The following is a 23287-nucleotide window of genomic DNA, read 5'->3' as shown; positions in this document are numbered from 1 at the left end:
AAATATCTCAAGCTTCTTTGGTGATGTTTGAAACATTATAGTTGTTGCTGTTTTGTAATTAAGTGTTACAAATATTTGTAATCAAAGATTACGTAATCTTCAATTACATCTTCATTTATTATACTTTTGTAACTCTGAATTACAAATTGAGATTTGTAATTAGCTATTACAAACAAACTATTATTTCATTGTAATGTTTCCTCACAACAATTTCAAACACACTCGATTAACTGAATTTTTTTTTGCTGCATAATTTTGAAATGGTTTTCTTTGTTTTTTATCACTCACACACCTTCTAAAAAAATAAATTTTGAATCGTGTTTTTTCCTTTTGTCAAATTAGTTAGTCTGATCATGCTAAATTATTTAAATGATTTCCGAATTGCTGATTTTGTTTTTACTCACACACACACTCACTTAACTTATCAAATTTGGAAAAATATTTTTGAATTTTGAATTTAGATTTTTTTCACTTTAAATTTTGATGCTTGTTGTAAATCCGGGTAACGCTGTTCCTTTGTCTCCCTCGTCGAAGGTGTTGAAATCCATGTCGTGCTGCGCTCCTGAACTCGGTTCTGAGTTTTTCGCGATGTACACACGATGATATCACGCCTCTTGCCGAAGTATCCAGCGGATAACGTTGGTTCATCTTCTTCGGTTGGTGGCTGCTTCACCAGGTAATTTCCTTGGCTGCTTCACTCCTGATCTCCAGAGCCGTTGGTGACGAATTTCTGCTGAATGAACAACTGCCGTGTTTTTCGCTTTAACTTGCACTTTTGGTCTCACTACCGAGATTTTCGCGAACGACCACTTCAATCACTGGGCACAGCCACCTTCCGGCGAAGACTCGACTGCGCCAGTTATAAAGATCCCATTATGAAAAGGGGGGAAGTTTCGAAATAAATAACGCCGACGCGTTGTGTTAGACTGTCCAAAATGTTCTGATTTTATTGTGATCGAAAAGTCCCCCAGAGCCTCACACACGAGGTACTGAGGTTTTGCTTGCAAAGCATTAATCGAGCTACTTGCTTTACTCGCGGCGAGGTAAACGAAGTTTAGCTTTGTTCGCAGTTTGGGTTACTGTTGCCGGCTGTGCTGACGATGTTGGTGGCGTCGATCAATTATGTGGAAAGCAATTTCCGTAACTTATATACATGACGAAATCCAGTCTTCACCCCGCTAAGATTACCATCTCCATGCGAAAGCGATTGCGAATGATTTAAGTCGCAGAGAAATTTGGTCGACCTCCAGTTTCACCTTAAATTCGTGTATTTTGTATTGTTTACAAACATTGTTCATCAACAAAAAGTGACAGGTCATTTTCGACGTGTGACGTTACACCTGCAGGTATGCACTGAAACCCCGATAGTTTGACACCAACTGTTGTCAAACGAACGGGGTTACTTTTTAGTTTTCTTTACACAGAGCTCACACTTAATACTAAACGTTTTGTTTGGTAGTATGTGTGAGTCTCGTGTAAAAAGTGACAGTTCGTCACTTTTGAATTTGACTTTGTCAAACCTACAGGCTATAAACTAAAAAAGTGTCAATCGAAAAAGTGACCAACCTCCGGGGGTTGAGTGTAGTAGGAAGTCGGTGTTTTACCGAATAACTCACATGATGTTTTTTGAGTTTATTTTTACTGATGTTTCGTTCAAGAGAGAGGAGAGCCATGATATTTTCCGATTTTTTAACTTGATGAAGATTTTCTTTTGATAAAGATTCTTCCATCGCTGGTCCAATTTTATAACCAATATCCGAGAAAAAAATTTACTTGATTCACCTATGAGATTGATGCCGATGATTTCAGACAGATTGTCGTAGCCGAAAGGATTGCCCTAACAAAGGAGTTTGTCCCACTTGTAAACTAGCTCCTAAATGTTCAACCAACTTAATCCAAGGAAAGAAATCTTTAAAATGTCACCACAGTAAAACTTACCTTAGGCTTCTTTCTATGGAAGATGGCATTGGTAGAACACAATTTTTACTTTCTGATAAAGATAGTTGCTCTATGCTATCTGCATGCATTACTGTAGTATGGTCATATCGTGTATAAAACAGCATGTAAGCGTTCCACCAACGTTTCTGGCGCCGATACTGCATCCGCTTCAGATTGTTATCATAAACTTCACCCATATAGTCTCCACCGAAACATTGTGCTTTCATCTCATCATCATCGTTCATCTTGCATTCGGATACCTCACCGTCATCGAATTTATACCATTTTTCAACGCCATCTGGAGTCCTACAACCATTAGAAATATTCGTAATTTATTTTGTTCAATATACTATCAAACTTACTTGTGCAGAATAAAACTGAAATAGTGGCCACCGGATGCTTGTCCGCTATGAACGACGATACCGGTTAATTGGTAACGAGTTTCTGAAGATTCTCCAGCCTCAACACAGTCGTCAATCACCATTCTTTCGATTCTTGCCAGTCCAGATACTGAAATGTATAGTCTCGATTATTTTAAGTACCAACAAAAAACAACAATTCCGTGCCAACATGTTCAGATTGCATTCAAGATTGTAACAACAATTTATATTTGGTAAACTCTGCCAACTAACAAAATATTCAAGTAACCACACAGAATAAAAATTGGATTATGGCAAGTAAAAAATCCAGAACGTCAAAAAAAGGAGTTGTCGGGTTTAGTAAAAATCTGAATGTTTGATGAGCATGGTTGACTGCCAAACGAGTTGCTACTCCGTTATTAAACTACACGCAAAACAGCCAATGTGAATTATATGACCACTGGTACCGAAATTTTGACCTTCGAATGCTCATAATCGATCATGAGCATTCGATACGCAACACGAATTGACCATTCGATGTTCAAAGTGCTTTCTGGAAAATTTGACAGCTCGTTTATATGTGTGCGTGTCGTCGCACGCAGAATTTGGTGGATTCATCTATCCAACACTTGCGGCGCCACCGTACGTCTCTGCAGTAGCGATAGTACCGCTTTTCACCACCAGATGGATTTAATCGATATTTAGGACGCAAACCAAAATTATGGAGGAAATATTCATCAAAACCGACAATTTTTGTTGTTGTTTAACTAAAATTAAACTAAATCAACTGAAATTACAAAAGAATTAGTTTAATTTAAGGTTTAACAACAACATAAACTCTCTGTTTTGATAAATATTCCTCCGAGAGAGAACACATCAATACAATACAAGTTTCAAGTATATCTTAGTTTTTGGTCATCTTTTTGACACATTTATATCACGAGGCAGGATCACGCAGAACTTTTTGCGCCGGGAGTCGATCACGTTTCTGGCGTATTGCGGCCAGCAAAAACGACACCATTAATCGTTTAAGCTGGTGCCGAGTTCAAGTGGCCACCCCCGCTGAGCAGTATCGAAGCAGTTTAACAGAATGTTGCTGTGTAATACGTCGTCTTACCTGGAGACCCTAAATAGGGAGACTGGTCTAAGCTGGCTAAATCGATCTGGCAACGTATGTTTTGAGCATGGCAACACTGATAAGTTTTGCTGGGCGTAAAGGCAAATGCTCGTTTGGATACGTCAAACTCGTGTCTGTTTGGGAACGTCAAATTCACTTCGACCAGTCTCCCTATTAAGGATCTCTAGTCTTACCCACCTCGGAATCGACGAACGCTGGCTTGAGCTAGAGGGTGACGAGCGGGAATTCCCGGGAAAAATTGCCCGGGAAATTGACCATTCTGGACCTCTCGAATTCCCGGGAAATTCGGTCGAGACTCCCGGGAAATTTAAACTTATAAATATCGAAGCAAAATTATATAAACTAATCAGAAAAACATTTGAAAAATTCAAAATTGTTTAGAACATTGAATGTCCAATGTTCAAGTTCGAATAAACCAATGTTTCTCTGATCTTCTTATTCAGAATGTGTAAATTTTAACTTGTCAAAAATTCCAATAACTATAATTTAGAGAAGCCATAAAAAAGGTGGACCCCAAAATTTGCCTTAAAAATTATTTAGCAGTTAAACCCCAGATATGAAATCAAATGTTTTATTTTCAAATATTATTTTTTCTAATTATTTGTAAAAGGGAAAAGCTTTTTCAAGTTAAGTTCAATTTCCATATCTTCCCTTGAGCAAAGCAATCCTGATAACTGAAAATATTTCTTCAATGGATATTTAATGTTGAACTTAAAAATTGCAAAAAAAAAAAAAAACAATTTATTTTGTTGTTTTGAGTCGTTGTTTATCATATTGCAAAATTCCCGATAATGGGAAATTATATATAAGCTATTATATTAGTTATTTATTTACAAAAATCTAATAACAAGTTAGTGAACCTTTTGAAAAATCACTCAGTGCGAATTAAGATTCGTATATATTTTAAACTACAATTTTGAGTCTTAAAAAACTCAATAAACGATTTTGTTTTTGCAGATTCAGAAAAAAAAATCAAAAGTTTTATACAGTTCCTCAACGCAACGAGGCTGCTTAAATTAACGTTTCATAGAATTAGTATGAATTAACAGTAACTGAATTCATTTAAAAGAAACAAATTTATTACTTTTCATTTTAAATTTTTGACACTGTTGGCGTAGTAAAAAAACTCCCGGGTCCCGGAAATTGCCAAGTTCAACTCTCGAATCCCGGAAAATTGAAAATCTCGAGAATCGTCACCCTCTAGGCTTGACGTACGCGGTGGGATCGTACTCGTCGTCCTAGTAGCTTCCTGAGACGGGTAAATTGATCTGGATGGGTTGGTTTGGGGTAGGTCCGCCTGAAAGCGTTTGAGCGGCTAGTACTCGAATTATACCACCTGAACGGGACCCATTTCTGCGAGCTTCATTGAGTGCGATATCAGGTGCCGCTTCGAAAAGGCGTTTGATTTCTCAACGTGGCGATGGCTTGGCCGGCTGATGGTGCAGGGACTTCGATTGACCAGTTACGTCGTAAGCTACCGGTGGTGACCGACTTCCTCTTGACCTTGGCAGCTTCTGCCATGGCGACGGACACGTTGCTCAGTTCCTCGAAGCGCTGGTGAAGCTAGAGAAGCACCCCAACAGCAGTATTTCCGCGTCGATGAATTCGACTCGCACGAGCAGCACTGACTTCCCCGATCTGATGGATGCAACTGATTCCGGCGAAAAACTTTCCCTCTCGAAACCCTCTCGATGATGGTCATGTTTAGGCTTAGTGATTTTTCACGCTCAAAAATTGCAAATTTCACGGGGACCTTAATTTCAAAACACCAAATTTCACGGAAATTTCGCGGATCGTGACCAATGTTAAAATAACTCTAAAGATCTTAGGTTAAAATTACAGAAACTCCTTTTTTCTGCATCATTTTGTATATTTTTTTCATTAAACTAAAAAATTTTCCACAAAATTTGACCGTGACACAAAAACAAACTTTTCCCCAGTTTTCCCAAAACGCATGCACGCCGCACACGCCGTACAAGTTTTCAATGCAGATAAACCTCAAACACACCAGGCTACCATGTTCGAGTTCTTCCCGCACGGCGCTCTCAAGTTTACACGCGGTGTAAACACGGGGTGCACACCTCGGGTACAACGCCGTGCGAGCGAAGAGCGTATAAGGAGACGAAAAAATGACTGCTTCTCACTCTCTCTGCGACAAACACTGTAGTGTGACTGCAGCGGAGAATGAAAAATCACTTTACAGCAGAGGGAGTGTGAGGGAACTATTTTTGTCTCTTTTCTGCGTCGTCGGCCTGCACGGGGTTTGTACCCGAGGTGCAAGGTTCGGTTTAAACTTGAGGTTTGTGTGCGGGTACAGCCTGTACACGGCCGAGTTTAGGTTTGTTTGTACGCGTGCACACGCGGTGCTGGTGTTTGATCGAGTACAGAAAACAGAGAACGCGTTTGAACGCGGTGTGCGAGGACCACTGCTTTTCCCAATTTCCAAAATAGTTTTCAAGTGATTTATTATTAAATTTCTGAAACTTAAAGGTGCACATCAACTAGAGCTTTTGAACACAGATTTTAGATACAGATATTTTAGTATTTTCGAAACTACGGAAACTATCGATATAATTTTTTATGCATCCCGTTAAGTACTGTCTACTAAGTGATTTACAACAAAATTTGCCTATTTTTACAATCAGATTGATGCAACATGAATGAAGACAACATCTTTCTTGGTTGCTGGGCACCCTTAATGCAGGATTTTTTTTTATTCTCATTTATTGAACAGCTTTTTTTCATATCGACGCAAGATTTAACAATCTTGTCCAAATGGTTAAAATAACCCAGTCACGACCTTCTAGCAGGTTTCTAGCAGAGTTCTTACAGAGCTGGATATTCTTACAGCATTCTTTCAGAAATGTTCTACCGTTCTAGCCAGCCCGGGAGCATGTTGACAGCTCCCATACAAACTGAGCGTACCCCGTTTTGTGGGCCCAGTGGGCCTAAGATGGCGGCCTTCGATATTAGCTAGCCAAATTTTTGAAAATGGCGAATAGTTTAATTAAATATAGTTTTTGCCTTGTTTTGGTATAAAACGACAAAATAAGCATTATGGGATCATTTTTTTCAAAACTTGTTTAGAGATACGCCACGTTCAAATATTAGTCTAGAACTGTTGAAGTGAGCGTGCCACAAAAGCCGTCACGAAAAAAAAGTTTCCTATGCAAATTTTGAGTAGCATATTTGATGGGCGTACTCCGGCAAGGCCCACTTGCCATCTGTCGGTGGATACGCGCAACTCACGAAAACTGTCATGTTAGGGGACGGTTGGTTCTAGCAGGATTCTGGCAGAATCAGCTCTGCTAGAATATTTCGTGACTGGGAACTTGAATTTTATGCGTCATTTAAACTCGTAAACATATTTTTAAAGATTTTCATCTCACTTTTCAAAAACTAAATTAATAGGCAAAAATTATTCAACCTGAAACGAAATCTTCAATATTTTATTCAAACTCAAAACAGAAAACAAAAAAGTGATATTTTTTAACATCCAAATAATCAAATATCTTGATAATTAAACAGGAACCAGAAAAATCTAAAATGTTTTCTAAGATCAAAAATATTTAATAAATAAATATTTAATCTTGAAGCTTGATTTTTTTTTTATTTTATACATTTCAAAAAATGCCGGGACCGTGGTGTAGGGGTAAGCGTGGTTGCCTCTCACCCAGTCGGCCTGGGTTCGATCCCAGATGGTCCCGGTGGCATTTTTCGAGACGAGATTTGTCTGATCACGCCTTCCGTCGGACGGAAAGTAAATGTTGGCCCGGACTAACCTAAAAAGGTTAGGTCGTTAGCTCAGTCCAGGTGTAGGAGTCGTCTTTCTGGGTCCTGCCTCGGTGGAGTCGCTGGTAGGCAGTTGGACTAACAATCCAAAGGTCGTCAGTTCGAATCCCGGGGTGGATGGAAGCTAAGGTGTAAAAAGAGGTTTGCAATTGCCTCAACAATCAAGCCTTCGAACACCTAGACTAGATTATTCAAAAACTTATCACAATATACTTACTCATTCAATTTTTACTTGTTTTGAAAAAGTCATAATTTGTAAAAAATAAAACTTTTTGATTTGCGAATGACTGCAACCATTCATATCATCCTTGTGATAACTTGATGATTCCAAAACTAATCAAGTTTATTTTAATATTATTTTTGATTTAAATATTTATTATGCTGATATGAGAAAATTGATAAATTTCACGGGATTTCACGGAAATCTTAAAATTTCACGAATATCACGCTGTCTGCGAAATCGTGAAAATTCACTAACCCTAGTCATGTTGAAAAGGGCCAAATCGATGAACCTGGAAAAATGTATTGCTTTGAATAAATTCTAATTAAATCACTAGCAATTTTACCCGTAACAACAGAACAGTGTAGTAACCCGTTTGATTGATTGGTTGTTTGGTCGTCGTTGTCGTGCTGTTCGGCAAAACCCGGTCCCAGATCACGGGGTCCGACTAGTTCAGCTATTGAAGTCTCTAACGACTAAATCCGCGATCGGGGCGAGGGTTTCGGTCAGCGGTGAATCCGACGGATGAGCTGCGATCGTCCTACTTGCGGGGTGGACTTTGTGATCGTGCGAGCGATTCGAAATGGTTTCTACAGGACGGAGGATCGAGGCGATTCGAAGAGTTCGAACGAACGTTCCTTCTTCTTCTTCTTGGTCACCTTGACCGTGTACATCAACTCGTCGGTCTTTCTCCAACTTGCCTGATCCAACTTCGTACAAACCTGGATTTTTTTTCTTCGACCTTTTGTCATGGAGTTCCTTCTACGATCCAAATCGGCGGAATGGTGGAGACTGTCGACGGAACGGCAAAGGACTACGACGTCGGTTGATCAGTCGAGCTTTTCGGCACAAAAGGGTTTCGTTTGCCGCAAGTGGTGGCTAACAGACGGAACGCGAGTATCACTGCTGTCGAAGCGATTTTCCTTGGATTCGCTCTGCACCAAGCCTTTCCTGATAATCGTGTCCTCTTTCGGTCGGAACGTGCTGGCTTGGATCTCTTCTGACTGGAGGTTGCCGGAACTATCAGTAGCGAAGATCCCGAACCCGCGAGGTGGCAGGCTCCACCTCCTCCTCCTGCCGGCCCTTCGTATCACGTCGCAAATTGTAGCCCTTTGCGCTTGTTGAAGGACTCTTACAGCACCTCGAGCGTTTTGCGCACAAAGTTGAAGGACGTCATCAAAAGCAAAAAAAAAAATGAATAATATTTCTCTCACAGAAACCAAAAACAAAACAAAAAACTTACTGACTATAACACACTGGGAACCTGAACTTTTGGAGTAAGATCCGGAAAACTGCGGATTTAATCCGGGCAAAACAAAAAGCTGCGCGAGAAAAAATTTCAACTGTCAAACGTGCAGAAGGAAGAATCTCCGCTATTAAAACAAAGTAGAAGAGGAAGACAACAGTTCGATAGGGAGGCTCACACATACATTTAAATGAATCTATGACATTTCCCCGAAACCCATATTACCGAAAGGACATTTCCCCGAATGCCACTTCCCCGAAAAGACACTTCCCCTAATAGACATTTCCCCGAATTTCCCATTTCCCCTAATCGTCCACATCCCTGAATGCCATTTTCCCGAATGGGCCACAATCCCGAATGCCACTTACCCGATTAGTCATATCCCTGAATAGTCATTTCCCTGAACGCCATTTCCCCGAACGCGGTCAAGCCGAAATGCCCGGTGCCCAGGAGCGCGCGCGGGCATTTCGGCTTGACCGCGTTCGGGGAAATAGCATTTTACAGTTGACTCTCTGCTTGTCAATATCCAAGGGACCGTCGAGGAAGAGAATCATCAGATTACAGAACGATGCAAAATGAAGACTCGATTGAAAATATTTTTTTCTTGATACCCAGCTATGGGAGAGAATCATGGTAACGTCCATCAAACAAAAACAAACTAATGTCAAACACCCTTTAAAGCTTCGTTTCGCCAAAAAATGTCTATGCAAGCCATGAAAACTGAAATTATTGACAACCGGAAGAGATTTTTAAAGCAAACAGAATCCAAGGGACTGCGAGGAAGAGATCCTTCAAGCAAGGGAAAATATCGAGGAATGAAGATAATTGAAGTATGCAGATTGAAGGGACTGAAGAATTCATCGATAGATGGAGAATTATAGATATGGAGAAGATCGACAGCCAGAGAGTCGACTATTGGCATGATGATGGCCTTTCTATCACATCAAACTACATATAATATTTCTTGAAAGGTTCGTATTGGCCTTGAATGATCAACTTTCTTTTTGGCTTCCCTCAGAACAGACGTAGCATTTTAGGGGGGAAGGGGTGTTGGAAGGTTTGGTACTATTCATTCAAATACAATGAATATTGTTACAGACTTTTTTTTTATATATTCTCAAAACAAATACCCTTCTCTTATAGACATGATAATAATAATGCAATAGAAGTTTTGTTATTTTTTATGATTCAAAAACATACCGTGCGATTTTCGTAGTACCCCGTATCAGTAGAACCCCGTTCACACTGATCATTTTATTCACATTGCTGGTTTGGGATTTGGCGAAAAGTATAATCAACAAAAACTTCAAAAAAAAATTTTACCAGCCTTATGTATTTGTTCGATTTTTGCGTTCTTGAACAAAATTCTCAAAAACAACATCTAATCATGCGTTTGAATACAAAATGTTAATTGAACAACAAAACATTACTTAATCCACCCTTAGGTGGTTGGTGCCTTCCTCACATTTAGAGAATAATGCTATCCAAAATAGATACAAAAGGACGGACCTTTCAGTGTTCTATCAACTTGATTCATACCATCAGATTGGGTAGTAAGATCATAATAATTCAGGGCTCTTATGTGCTTATAACTTTTGATAGGGTTGTCAGATCTGCAATCTATTGAACTCATTGAAAAGGTCTTTTGATTACCTATCCAACGACAAGTCGCATGATAAATCCGGACAACGTTTTCATCAAAATATCTGAGATTCTGCCTCTAAAATGTGTATAAATAACACATAAGTGCTTATAACTTTTGATAGGGTTGCCAGATCTGCAATCTATTGAACTCGTTGGAAAGGTCTTTCGATTACCTATCCAACGATCAGTCGCATGATAGATCCGGACAACGTTTTCATCAATATATATGAGATCCGGCCTGAAAAAAGTTCATAAATAACACTTAAGTGCGTATAACTTTTGATAGGGTTGTCAGATCTGCAATCTATTGAACTCGTTGGAAAGGTCTTTCGATTACCTATCCAACGACAAGTTGCATGGTAGATCCGGACAACGTTTTCATCAAAATATATGAGATCCGGCCTCTAAAAGGTTCATCAATAACACTTAAATGCTTATAACTTTTGATAGGGTTGTCAGATCTTCAATGTCTTGAACGCGTTGGAAAGGTCTTTTGAGATCCGGACAACGTTTTTATCAAAATATCTGAGATCCGGCGTCCAGAAAGTGCATAAATAACACTTAAGTGCTTATAACTTTTGATAGGGTTGTCAGATCTTAGATGTTTTTGACGCGTTGGAAAGGTCTCTTTATTACCTTTCTAAAAATGTATACATGCATGGCGGGTTTTCTTGCAAAAACCACCCTTTTTACAATCTTCCGGACTTTTGTCAAAATCGTTTTTTTAGCATAACTTTTGAAGTACTTAACTAAACTTTATAATTTTCAATAGCGACATATGGGACCCCAATTTCAATAGCGACTTATGGGACCACAAGACGGATCGAATGAGACCAAAACGGCCCATATCGGTTTAGGCAGCGCCGAGATAATCGAGTGCATATTTTTTGGTGCACAGACCCACAGACCCACATCCCTACACACACACACACACACACACACACACACACACACACACACACACACACACACACACACACACACACACACACACACACACACACACACACACACACACACACACACACACACACACACACACACACACACACACACACACACACACACACACACACACACACACACACACACACACACACACACACACACACACACACACACACACACACACACACACACACACACACACACACACACACACACACACACACACACACACACACACACACACACACACACACACACACACACACACACACACACACACACACACACACACACACACACACACACACACACACACACACACACACACACACACACACACACACACACACACACACACACACACACACACACACACACACACACACACACACACACACACACACACACACTAGCCGATCAAAAGCAACGCGATTCTTGGGCGCGGTTAAACCCTCGCATGGACTCATATGTATGTGGAACAGGAAATGGTTCTAGTACCCGGCATGGATCCTGTAAGTAGACTAGTGCAGAAAAGGCAACGCCTCCCCCCGAAGTTATACCGAAAGGTGGTCCTGGGGAAAAGGGCACGGCGTTCAAGGACTGGTTTAGTGGGTCAGGAAAACTCTTTTGTTTTCCCAACCCCACACTACCTGAGAAATTAATTCTCAGGTGTCTGATAGCAGATTCCGACCTTGTAAAAAAAAAAAAAAAAAAAACACACACACACACACACACACACACACACACACACACACACACACACACACACACACACACACACACACACACACACACACACACACACACACACACACACACACACACACACACACACACACACACACACATACACACACACACACACACACACACATACACACACACACACACATTTGCACACCTTGCCGATATGATACCATGGTATAGCAAAAACTGTCAATGAATTATTTAGATAAATTAAATTTAATAAATCAGATAATTAAAAATATAAAACTGTGTCGTTTTTACAACTAACAAATTTCACAAAATGCTATCAGAGTGCTTCTGACTTGCATGTTTAAAAGTATTCATATAAAAAAAACCGTGATTTGAATCAAATCATTATGTTCTTCAATTTGTTTTTGTTAAACGTTTAAAAGTTTACGAAATGTCAATTTTGCTTTTACGAATAATATCGTTCTTAGTGTTTTCACGATCACTTTTCCAGCGTTTTTTTTATTGAAAAGGTCCTATAGCATGTGAAACACAACAGTTTATAGGACCTTTCAAAAAAACTCTAGATTTGTTAAATGATCAAATGTTTTCACAAGTTTTAGAAAGCCTATAGAAATGGAATATAGGAAGGAATTTCTAAAAGAACAATTCTAGAGTTTTTTTTAAAAAAGTCCTATCAACATATGAAAGACAATAGTTCAAAAACTCTAGAAATAATGATAATCAAGTTTGAATTGAGGAAACTCCGGAATACTCTTCCTTTTTAAATCAAACTCACAGAAAAATAAAAATTTCTAGTTAACAAAAGCTTCGACCAAATCAAAAAAGCAATTCCAGAGTTTTTTTTGAAAAGGACCGATAAACTATTGTCTTTCATATGTTTATAGGACCTAATAAAAAAAACTCGAGAATTCAATGATTAAAAAGTTGTAAAAATTCCGTACAAATCCGTATTATGCGTAAAATTGCCTACAAAAATTCCGGCCTGTTAAAAATCCGCGAAGAGGTTCGAAAATCCGTATGGTAAGGAAAAAATCCGTACAGTTGGTAGCCTTATGTATACGTGAAGGTGGGTCTAGGAGGTCAAATTAAGAAGTTCGTTTTTCGAGTGATTTTATAGCCTTTCTTCAGTAAAGTGAGGAAGGCAAAAATCTAGCAATTGGGTCTTAAAATTAAGCTTAAATTTGTGATATTATTGTTCACAAGAAAAATAAGCTTTACTAAGTACAATGACCCATTGAACGACCGCAAAGGATTTAAAATGGATTTTTAATGCAATTCCAAAAAAATCACTTCACGGCCCTTCTTGGCAGAAAAGCTCCTACTTGACAGCTCGATCCAGGGGGGGTATAGTTGATCCATCGAAAAAATGTTGTCTTGTCAATAACTTTTATATGCACAAAAAAAGTTATCAGAAATGGTTTTTAATCGTATTTCTTACGGTTGTTCATAAAAATTGACAAAGGGCTTTACTACCCAATTTACAACATTTAATCAACAGCATACCCGAAAAAGCTGTTTGTTCGGTAAAATTGAGGAAGAAAATAACTGTTAATCATGGAAAAAGGCTCTAGCGAAAATGATGATTAGGGGATATGCAAATTCGAGTAATTTTAAATTAAAATAAACGGCAATTGGCGTAAGTGTCACTTCGGGGAAATGGCATTCGGGGAAATGGCCGATTAGGGGAAATGGCATTCGGGGAAATGGTCGATTAGGGGAAATGGCATTCGGGGATATAGCCGATTAGGGGAAATGATATTCGGGGAAATGTCATTCGGGGATGTGGCTGATTAGGGGAAGTGGTATTCGGGGATGTGACCAATTAGGGGAAATGATTTTCGGGGAAATGGCATTCGGGGAAATGTCATTCGGGGAAATGAGCTAGACCCATTTAAATGGGTTTGATATGTGTTGGTGATGTTTACGAAATTTGAACGTACGATGTTCAAAGGTATGAACATCGAATGGTCGAAGCCGAATGCGCATCCGATGTTTACCGGATAAGGTTTGCGTGTATCTTACGCTGACGACTTCGAATCGAAACGGCTACAAAACATGACCACCAGCACCTTCTACGGATAGTATCCTGCAGCTGCTCGACGTTGCACGCCATGGCGGAAGGCAATTATTATTGAAATTGAATGTACCTGAAATGTTTTTTCGTGGAAAGGTAGCTAAGGTAGCTACCTTTTCGATATAGAGCAATTCCAGCTCAAATCAGGTATTTTTCTGGTACTTTTGTACCCGACCCTCTCCGATTTCAATGAAACTTTGTAGACATGTTATCCTAGGCCTATATAAGCCATTTTTGTGTATATGGAGCCAATAGTACTCGAAAATAACATTTGAGAAGGGCGTAAGGTATTTAAATATTTTTGTATTTTGTAATTTAAAAATTACTGTATCTCGAAGCCGTTGCGTCGTATCAAAAAGTGGTCAAAGACAAACTTGTAGGAAATTGGACGGGCTTTCTGAAAAAAATACACTGAAACAAAAATACACGCCACATCTATGAGATTTTTTGATTTTTAAGTCTTAAACTTAAATTTAAAGGTTATGTCACGATTTTTTTTCGTTCAAAATTTTTGAGGAAATAGCATAAAATGTTACCAAAAGACTGACGAATGCAGGATGGTATGTCTCTCCTAAAAAAATACAAAAATCATTTACTAAAACTGTTTTTTTGAAAAGTGGTCTAAATGTCAAAATTTTTAAAATCCAGTAGTGGGAATCGATTCTCCAGACAATTTTACATAAAGTCTCCATATTGACCATTGTCCTATGTCCTAATCCTTGGGAAGATACAGCGGTTTTAAAAATAAAAATGTTGAAAAAACGGGATTTTTGGTTGTTTTTGGCAATTTCTATATGACAGACTTGGTTTTACAGTCTCGTAAATATTTTTACCGGAAAGCTCGTCCAAATTCCTATAAGTTTGCCTTTGACAGCATTTCAATTGGATGGCTTACAGATATAAGCTTAATTACATTGCTAATAACTGAAAATAGAATATTTTTTCAGTGTGGTAGAAACCAGGATAGTAAATTTGCTTACGTAAATATAAAAACGATATAAATCAAAAAACCCAAAAAGGCAAACTTATGGGAAATTGGACGGTGATAGGAAAGTTCAGCGCCCACGTACGCACGAACGAAAACGGCCTGCGGCTGAACGACTTCGCCACCTCCAAAAACATGTCCGTACGAAGTACCTGCTTCCAGCACAACCTCCGAGACAAGTACACCTGGAGATCCGCGGTTGGATCTGGAGCGGCTTAAATTACCGGAAGTCGCATCCCGGTACGCGCATTCGCTGGAGGCTGCATTGCCAGGGGAAGGTGAGCTGTGGGAAGCTCCCCTCGAGGAGCGTCAAGGCAGCCATCACCAACGCAGCGGATAGCACCATCGGATTTTGTGGAACGAGGACGACGGAAAGATGGGTTCGACGAAGAGTGTCGAGCGATTTTGGAGGAGAAGAATGCAGCACGGAGAGCAATGCTGCAGTACAATCTCCATGATTACGATAAGGCGTATGGACAGAAGCAAAGGCAGCAACACCAGCTCTTCCGAGCAAAAGTGCGCCACCAGGAAGAGTTGGAGTTTGAGGACATAGAACAGCTGCATCGCTCGAACGAAACGCGCAAGTTCTACAAGAAGCTCAACGGATCCCGCAACGGCTTCACGCCGCGAGTCGAAATGTGCCGGGATAAAAATGGAGCTACAATGGACTCTCTCGTTGTCGATATTGAAGGGACCGTCGAGAGCGGGAGTTATCAAATTATAGAACGGAAAATCAAAGCAATCTATTTGAAGGGATTGAAAAAAATTATTGACAGCTGGAGCAATATTGATATCGAGAAGATCGACAGCCAGAGAGTCCACTGTATCATGACGAATTAGCGTGAGGTGATTGACAGGTGGAAGCAGCACTTCGATGAACACCTGAATGGCGCAGAAGCAGAGGCAGGGGTCCAAGGCGGCAGGAAAGAGGACTTCATCGGTACAGCGGGAGAAGGAGAGGAGCCAGTTCCCACGATGGGGGAAGTTAAGGATGCCATCAAAAAGCTGAAGAACAACAAAGCAGCGGGTAAGGATGGTATCGGTGCTGAACTCATCAAGATGGGCCCGGAGAAGCTGGCGTCTTGTCTGCACCGACTGATAGTCGGGGTCTTTGAGTCAGAACAGCTACAGGAGGAGTGGAAAATGCGAGTAATATGCCCGATCTACAAGAAGGGGGACAAGTTAGATTGTGAGAACTACCGTGCCATCACAATCCTCAACGTGGCCTACAAAGTGTTCTCCCAGATCCTCTTCAGCCGCCTATCGCCAATATCGGAAGGTTTTGTTGGAAGTTATCTAGCCGGATTCGTCATGGGGAGATCAACAACCGACCAAATCTTCACTGTGCAACAAATCCTCCAAAAGTGTCGCGAATACCAAGTCCCCACGCACCACCTTTTCATCGACTTCAAAGCCGCGTACGACTCCCTTTGACACCAAATTTCTATCTCATCACCGTTTGTTATCCGAGCATTCGTTGGTGAAGGTTGTCTGAATCAACATGACTCGTCGCGTCCCGGCGCAAAACGCCGGCAATATTGCCCTACCTGCGGCTCAAGCAGGCAAAAAAGTGGGAATTTCCAAAAGGAAGGTTGAGGCCTCAACTGATGGCCAAAAACCGGGAATTTCCAAGAGGAAGGTGCTTTTGGAAGTGACATCGAACAGCAAAAAGACGAAAAAGAGCGACGGTACTGTACCGATGGATGAGGAGGAGGAGAACTCTTCGTCGCACGAGGAGCAGCTATTGAAGAACAACAAGTTTGCTGGACTGCCTGACGAGGACCAGGTAGCGGAAGCAAAGGAGAATGAAGTGAAACAGCGAAAGGAGAAACTGCCTCCTTTTTATGTGCGGCAATCAGCAGCAACGATCGACTTTCGAGCGGGGCTGGTTGAACTCATCAAGTCTGGGAAAGTCCTAGGCAACATTCGTCTGTGTCAGGACGGATTTAAGGTGCTGGTGCAATCCAGGCAGCACTATCAACTGGTCAAGGATTACTTGACCGAAAACGAGGCGGAGTACTTTACCCATGATGTCGCCATGGATAAGCCGTACAAAATCGTCGTCAGAGGTCTGTACGACATGCCAGTGGAGGAATTAGCTGCCGAGCTAAAAGTTTTGAAACTGGATGTGTTGGCCGTGCACAAAATGAGCCGACGCAACAAAGACATCAAGTACCGTGACCAGCTCTACCTGCTGCATTTGGCTAAGGGATCGACGACGCTTCCTGAGCTGAAGGCAATCCGAGCGGTTTTCAACATTATCGTGTCGTGGGAGCGATACCGACCAGTGCATCGTGACGTCACACAATGCTTCAACTGCCTGGGTTTCGGGCACGGAGGTAAGAACTGCCACCTAAGCGTCGTTGCGCCAAATGTGGTACCGATGCGCACATCACATCCCAGTGCATCCAAGATTCGCTGGTGAAGTGCCTCAACTGCAACGGTGAGCACTCGTCAACCGACCGAAAGTGCCCCAAGAGAGCTGAGTTCGTGAAAATTCGGCAGCAAGCATCGACGAAGAATCAGCCTCAGCGTCGTAGAACTCCTCCAGCCCTGGTGGAGCAAAATTTTCCACCTCTTCAACCGCGACGCCAGGTCCCAAACTTGGCACCGTTGCCGTTGGATCCCAGGAAGAGAGCTGAGATGAATCATCCACGGCCGGGTTCCAGCCAGGAGCCGAGACCGCCACCACCGGGCTTCAGCCAGGAGCCAAGACCAACCCAAGAACCAGCAGTTGAGGAAAATGGTAATGATCTTTACACCTCAACCGAACTCCTCAATATTTTCAAACAGATGTCCGCTGCACTGCGTGGATGCAAAACCAAGACCCAGCAGATTGAAGTGCTGACCTCGTTCGTCATCCAGTATGGATCGTAGGTCCCTCAAGCTGCTGAATTGGAACGCTTGCTCCATTAGGAGGAAGAACTTAGAGCTGGTGGATTTTCTTCGCGAGAAGGAGATCGACGTAGCTGCCATCACGGAAACTCATCTGAAGCCCGGTGAAAAAGTTTATCTGCAAAACTACAAGATCGCGACGCAGCTCGACAGGACCACCTCTGGAGGAGGAGGTGTGCTTGTCGCTGTTCATCGTGATCTCAAGCCACGCCGGCTGCCACACTTCAAGCTGGACATCATCGAGGCCGTTGGGGTGGAAATTCCCACTTCGGTTGGCCCAGTACTCTTCATTGCTGCATACTGCCCACGTCAGGTGAATTCCAGAGATGGTTCAGCAGCAAAACTGAAGAGCGATATCCAGAAGCTGACACGGCGGAGCGCAAAGTACATCATCGCTGGTGACCTCAACGCGAAGCATGAAGTTTGGGGCAACAGCAGGAGGAATCGGAACGGAGTGATTCTGCACAACGATCTGCAAAACGGATACTACAACGTTGTGAGTCCAGATCGTCCAACGAGGGTGGCTCGGTCTGGGAATCACTCAATCATCGACTTCTTCATTACCAATATGGCTGAGAACGTGGCTCATCCTGAGGTGTTTGAAGAGTTGAGTTCTGATCACTATCCGGTGGTTGTGGAGGTTGGAGCTTCCGTTACTCCGCAGCGGCAACCAACCCGGAAAGATTACCACAACGTTGACTGGCAGCAGTTTCAGCAAGTGGTAGACAGCAACATCGACTATGATCAACACCCGGAAACTTCTGCTGATATTGATCGTTCGCTGGAGGTGATCCAGCAGGCTATCAACCAAGCAGAGGCTGCCAACGTTCGGGAGGTTCCTGTTAATTTTAAGGTAACTGATATTGACGTAGATACTAAACACTTGATTAGACTTAGGAATGTTTATAGGAGACAATATCAACGGACTGGGGACTATGACAAAAGATTTCAGTGAACAATTTGAACAAAATCATACAAGACCGACTTGACAATATCAGAAATCAAGAATTTTCAAAACATGTAAGCCAGCTTGGGAATTATTCAAAACCATTTTGGAAACTTTCAAAAGTTCTTAAAAACAAACCAAAGCCTATTCCTCCTCTTATTGTTGAGGATTCTCCTTTGATTACATCCGAGGAAAAGGCAAATGCACTTGGGCTTCATTTTGTTAGTTCACATAATCTTGGCGCTTCCATGACCAGCCGTAAAGAAACATCAGTTGCCAATAGTATTTCAACAATCAATGACTCTACCTTTGAATTTCCTGCAGATTCCCATGTTTCTGGTGAGGAAGTCAAAGTTGCAGTTAAACAAATGAAAAATATGAAAGCTCCAGGCTTTGATAACATTTTAATCTAGTGTTGAAAAACAGAGTGATCAGTTCTTTCAACATCTAGCCAATATTTTCAATAAATGTTTGCAACTTGGTTACTTCCCCACCAATTGGAAACTGGGCAAAGTCATACCAATTTTGAAGCCTCAAAAGATCCAACATCGCCAACAAGTTATCGTCCCATTAGTCTTTTGAGTAGTCTGTCCAAACTCTTTGAGAAGGTCATCTATTCAAGGCTTTTGGATTTTACCAACGATAATAATATAATTTTGAATGAGCAGTTTGGCTTCCGAAAGGGACATAATACTGCTCATCAGCTTACGAGAGTAACTAAAATCATCAAGCAGAACAAGCTTGAGTCTAAATCAACTGCTATGGCTTTGTTGGATGTTGAGAAGGCTTTTGACAATGTTTGGCATGATGGTTTGATACATAAACTGTATTTATACGGTTTTCCAATGTATCTTATCAAAATTATCCAGCACTATCTTTCGGAGAGATCGTTCAGGGTTTTTCTGAATGGGATTGCTTCTGGATTATTCAACATTGATGCTGGGGTTCCCCAAGGAAGTATTCTTGGCCCACTTCTGTACAATATTTTTACATCTGATTTGCCTACTCTTCCTGGTAATGGTGTGTTGTCACTTTTTGCTGATGACACTGCCGTTATTTATAAGGGTAAAATAACCAGATATTTAGTTGGCCGTCTTCAGAAGGGTCTTGACGTTCTTTCCGAATACTTTGGCGACTGGAAAATTCGCATAAATGCAGCCAAAACTCAAACCATCATTTTTCCACTTTCCAAATCGGCCGATTTGTCCCAAAGGATGATGTTTTGATTAAAATGAATGATGTTTCAATACCCTGGTCAAAGGAAGTTGTCTATTTAGGTCTCATACTTGACTCGAAACTATTGTTTCGGCAGCATGTAGATAAAATATTGAACAAGTGCAGCATTCTCATCAGGTGTTTGTATCCTTTAATTAACAGAAAATCAAAGCTATCTTTGAAAAATAAGCTAGCAGTTTACAAACAAATAATTTACCCCGTTATTGAGTATGCAGTACCTGTTTGGGAGTGTTGCGCTAGAACTCATAAATTGAAGCTCCAGCGTGTCCAAAACAAGGTACTCAAAATGGTTTTGAATGTTCCTGGCTGGACAAGATCAAGTGAGGTTCATGAATTAGCAGAAGTAAAAATGTTGGATCAGAAGATTCAAGAAAAATGTTTGAAATTCAGGGAAAAATGTGCTATATCTGAATACCCCTTGATTCAAGGATTGGTTTAGTTTATGTTAAGATTAAGTTAGTTTTAAGTTATGTTATGTTTTCTTAAATTTTTTTTTCCTCGTTGTACCTAGTGTTACAAAAATGATAAATCATATACTTTTAAAGTTGAGCAATTCTCTACGAAATCGGTCTTTTTTCTTCAATTTTAATTTTTGTATTTTTTAATCCGACTGAAACTTTTTTGGTGCCTTCGGTATGCCCAAAGAAGCCATTTTGCATCATTAGTTTGTCCATATAATTTTCCATACAAATTTGGCAGCTGTCCATACAAAAATGATGTATGAAAATTCAAAAATCTGTATCTTTTGAAGGAATTTTTTGATCGATTTGGTGTCTTCGGCAAAGTTGTAGGTATGGACTACACTGAAAAAAAAATAATACACGGTAAAAAAATTTGGTGATTTTTTATTTAACTTTATCACTAAAACTTGATTTACAAAAACACTATTTTTAATTTTTTTATTTTTGATATGTTTTAGGGACATAAAATGCCAACTTTTCAGAAATTTCCAGGTTGTGCAAAATCATTGACCGAGTTATGAATTTTTAATCAATACTGATTTTCAAAAATCGAAATTTTGGTCGTAAAAATTTTTCAACTTCATTTTTCGATGTAAAATCAAATTTGCAATAAAAAAGTACTTTAGTGAAATTTTGATAAAGTGCACCGTTTTCAAGTTATAGCCATATTTAAGTGACTTTTTTGAAAATAGTCGCAGTTTTTCATTTTTAAATTAGTGCACATGTTTGCCCAGTTTTGGAAAAAATATTTTTGAAAAGCTGAGAAAATTCTCTATATTTTGCTTATTCGGACTTTGTTGATACGACCTTTACTTGCTGAGATATTGCAATGCAAAGGTTTAAAAACAGGAAAATTGATGTTTTCTAAGTTTCACCCAAACAACCCACCATTTTTTATCGTCAATATCTCAGCAACTAATGGTCCGATTTTCAATGTTAATATATGAAACATTTGTGAAATTTTCCGATCTTTTCGAAAAAAATATTTTCAAAATTTTCAAATCAAGACTAACATTTTAAAAGGGCGTAATATTGAATGTTTGGCCTTTTTGAAATGTTAGTCTTGATTTGAAAATTCCGAAAATATTTTTTTCGAAAAGATCGAAAAATTTCACAAGTGTTTCATATATTAACATTGAAAATCGGACCATTAGTTGCTGAGATATTGACGATAAAAAATGGTGGGTTGTTTGGGTGAAACTTAGAAAACATCAATTTTCCTGTTTTTAAACCTTTGCATTGCAATATCTCAGCAAGTAAAGGTCGTATCAACAAAGTCCGAATAAGCAAAATATAGAGAATTTTCTCAGCTTTTCAAAATATTTTTTCAAAACTGGGCAAACATGTGCACTAATTTTAAAAATGAAAACTGCGACTATTTTCAAAAAGTCACTTAAATATGGCTATAACTTGAAAACGGTGCACTTTATCAAAATTTCACTAAAGTACTTTTTATTGCAAATTTGATTTTACATCGAAAAATGAAGTTGAAAATTTTTACGACCAAAATTTCGATTTTTGAAAAATCAGTATTGATTAAAAATTCATAACTCGGTCAAAGATTTTGCACAACCTGAAATTTCTGAAAAGTTGGCATTTTATGTCCTAAAACATATCAAAAATAAAAAATTAAAAATAGTGTTTTTTGCAAATCAAGTTTTAGTGATAAAAGTTAAATAAAAAATCACCAAATTTTTTTTACCGTGTATTATTTTTTTTCAGTGTAGTCCGTATCCATACCTACAACTTTGCAGAAGACACCAAATCGATCAAAAAATTCCTTCAAAAGATACAGATTTTTGAATTTTTATACATCATTTTTGTATGGACAGCTGCCAAATTTGTATGGAAAATTATATGGACAAACTAATGATGCAAAATGGCTTCTTTGGGCATACCGAAGGCACCAAAAAAGTTTCAGTCGGATTAAAAAATACAAAAAAAATCGAATGACCGAAATCCTAGAGAACTGCTCTTAGGTGAGACTTAGAAAACATCAATTTTCCTGTTTTTAAACCTTTGCATTGCAATATCTCAGCAACTAAAGATCGTATCAACAAAGTCCAAATAAGCAAAATATAGAGAATTTTCTCAGCTTTTCAAAAATATTTTTTCCAAAAGTGTGCAAACATGTGCACTAATTTTAAAAAATGAAAAACTGCGACTATTTTCAAAAAAGTCACCTAAATATGGATTTAACTTGAAAACGGTGCACTTTATCAAAATTTCACTAAAGTACTTTTCGATTGCAAATTTGATTTTACATCGAAAAATGAAGTTGACAAATTTTTGCGACCAATATTTGGATTTTTTGAAAAAATCAGTATTGATTAAAAAAATCATAACTCGCTCAAAGATTTTTTGCACAACCTGGAAATTTCTGAAAAGTTGGCATTTTATGTCCTCTAAAACATATCAAAAAATAAAAAAAATTAAAAATAGTGTTTTTTTGCAAATCAAGTTTTAGTGATAAAAAGTTAAATAAAAAAATCACCAATTTTTTTTTACCGTGTATCATTTTTTTCCAGTGTAGTCTGTATCCATACCTACAACTTTGCCGAAGACACCAAATCGATCGAAAAATTCCTTCAAAAGATACAGATTTTTGAATTTTCAAACATCATTTTTGTATGGACAGCTGCCAAATTTGTATGGAAAATTATATGGACAAACTAATGATGCAAAATG

General features: G+C 39.5%; 1 protein-coding gene across 5 annotated transcripts in view; it reads right to left on the bottom strand.

Moving 5' to 3' along the window:
* The window catches only part of LOC6047387 (probable ubiquitin carboxyl-terminal hydrolase FAF), a 319428-nt gene that overhangs the window by 192433 nt on the left and 103708 nt on the right, over positions 1–23287 (bottom strand). For all 5 annotated transcript variants that reach the window (XM_038251497.1, XM_038251495.1, XM_038251494.1 and 2 more), the window contains 2 exons: positions 2301–2448; positions 1939–2244 (listed from right to left, as the gene is read on the bottom strand). In XM_038251497.1, the coding sequence (XP_038107425.1) occupies positions 1939–2244; positions 2301–2448 (454 nt within the window). The remainder of the gene's footprint in view (positions 1–1938; positions 2245–2300; positions 2449–23287) is intronic.

This window comes from Culex quinquefasciatus, chromosome 2 (genome assembly GCF_015732765.1).
Source record: "Culex quinquefasciatus strain JHB chromosome 2, VPISU_Cqui_1.0_pri_paternal, whole genome shotgun sequence".
In the NCBI taxonomy this organism is placed as follows: domain Eukaryota; kingdom Metazoa; phylum Arthropoda; class Insecta; order Diptera; family Culicidae; genus Culex; species Culex quinquefasciatus.
Note: the sequence above shows the minus strand (reverse complement) of the source record. Positions and strands in the feature narration are given on the sequence as shown.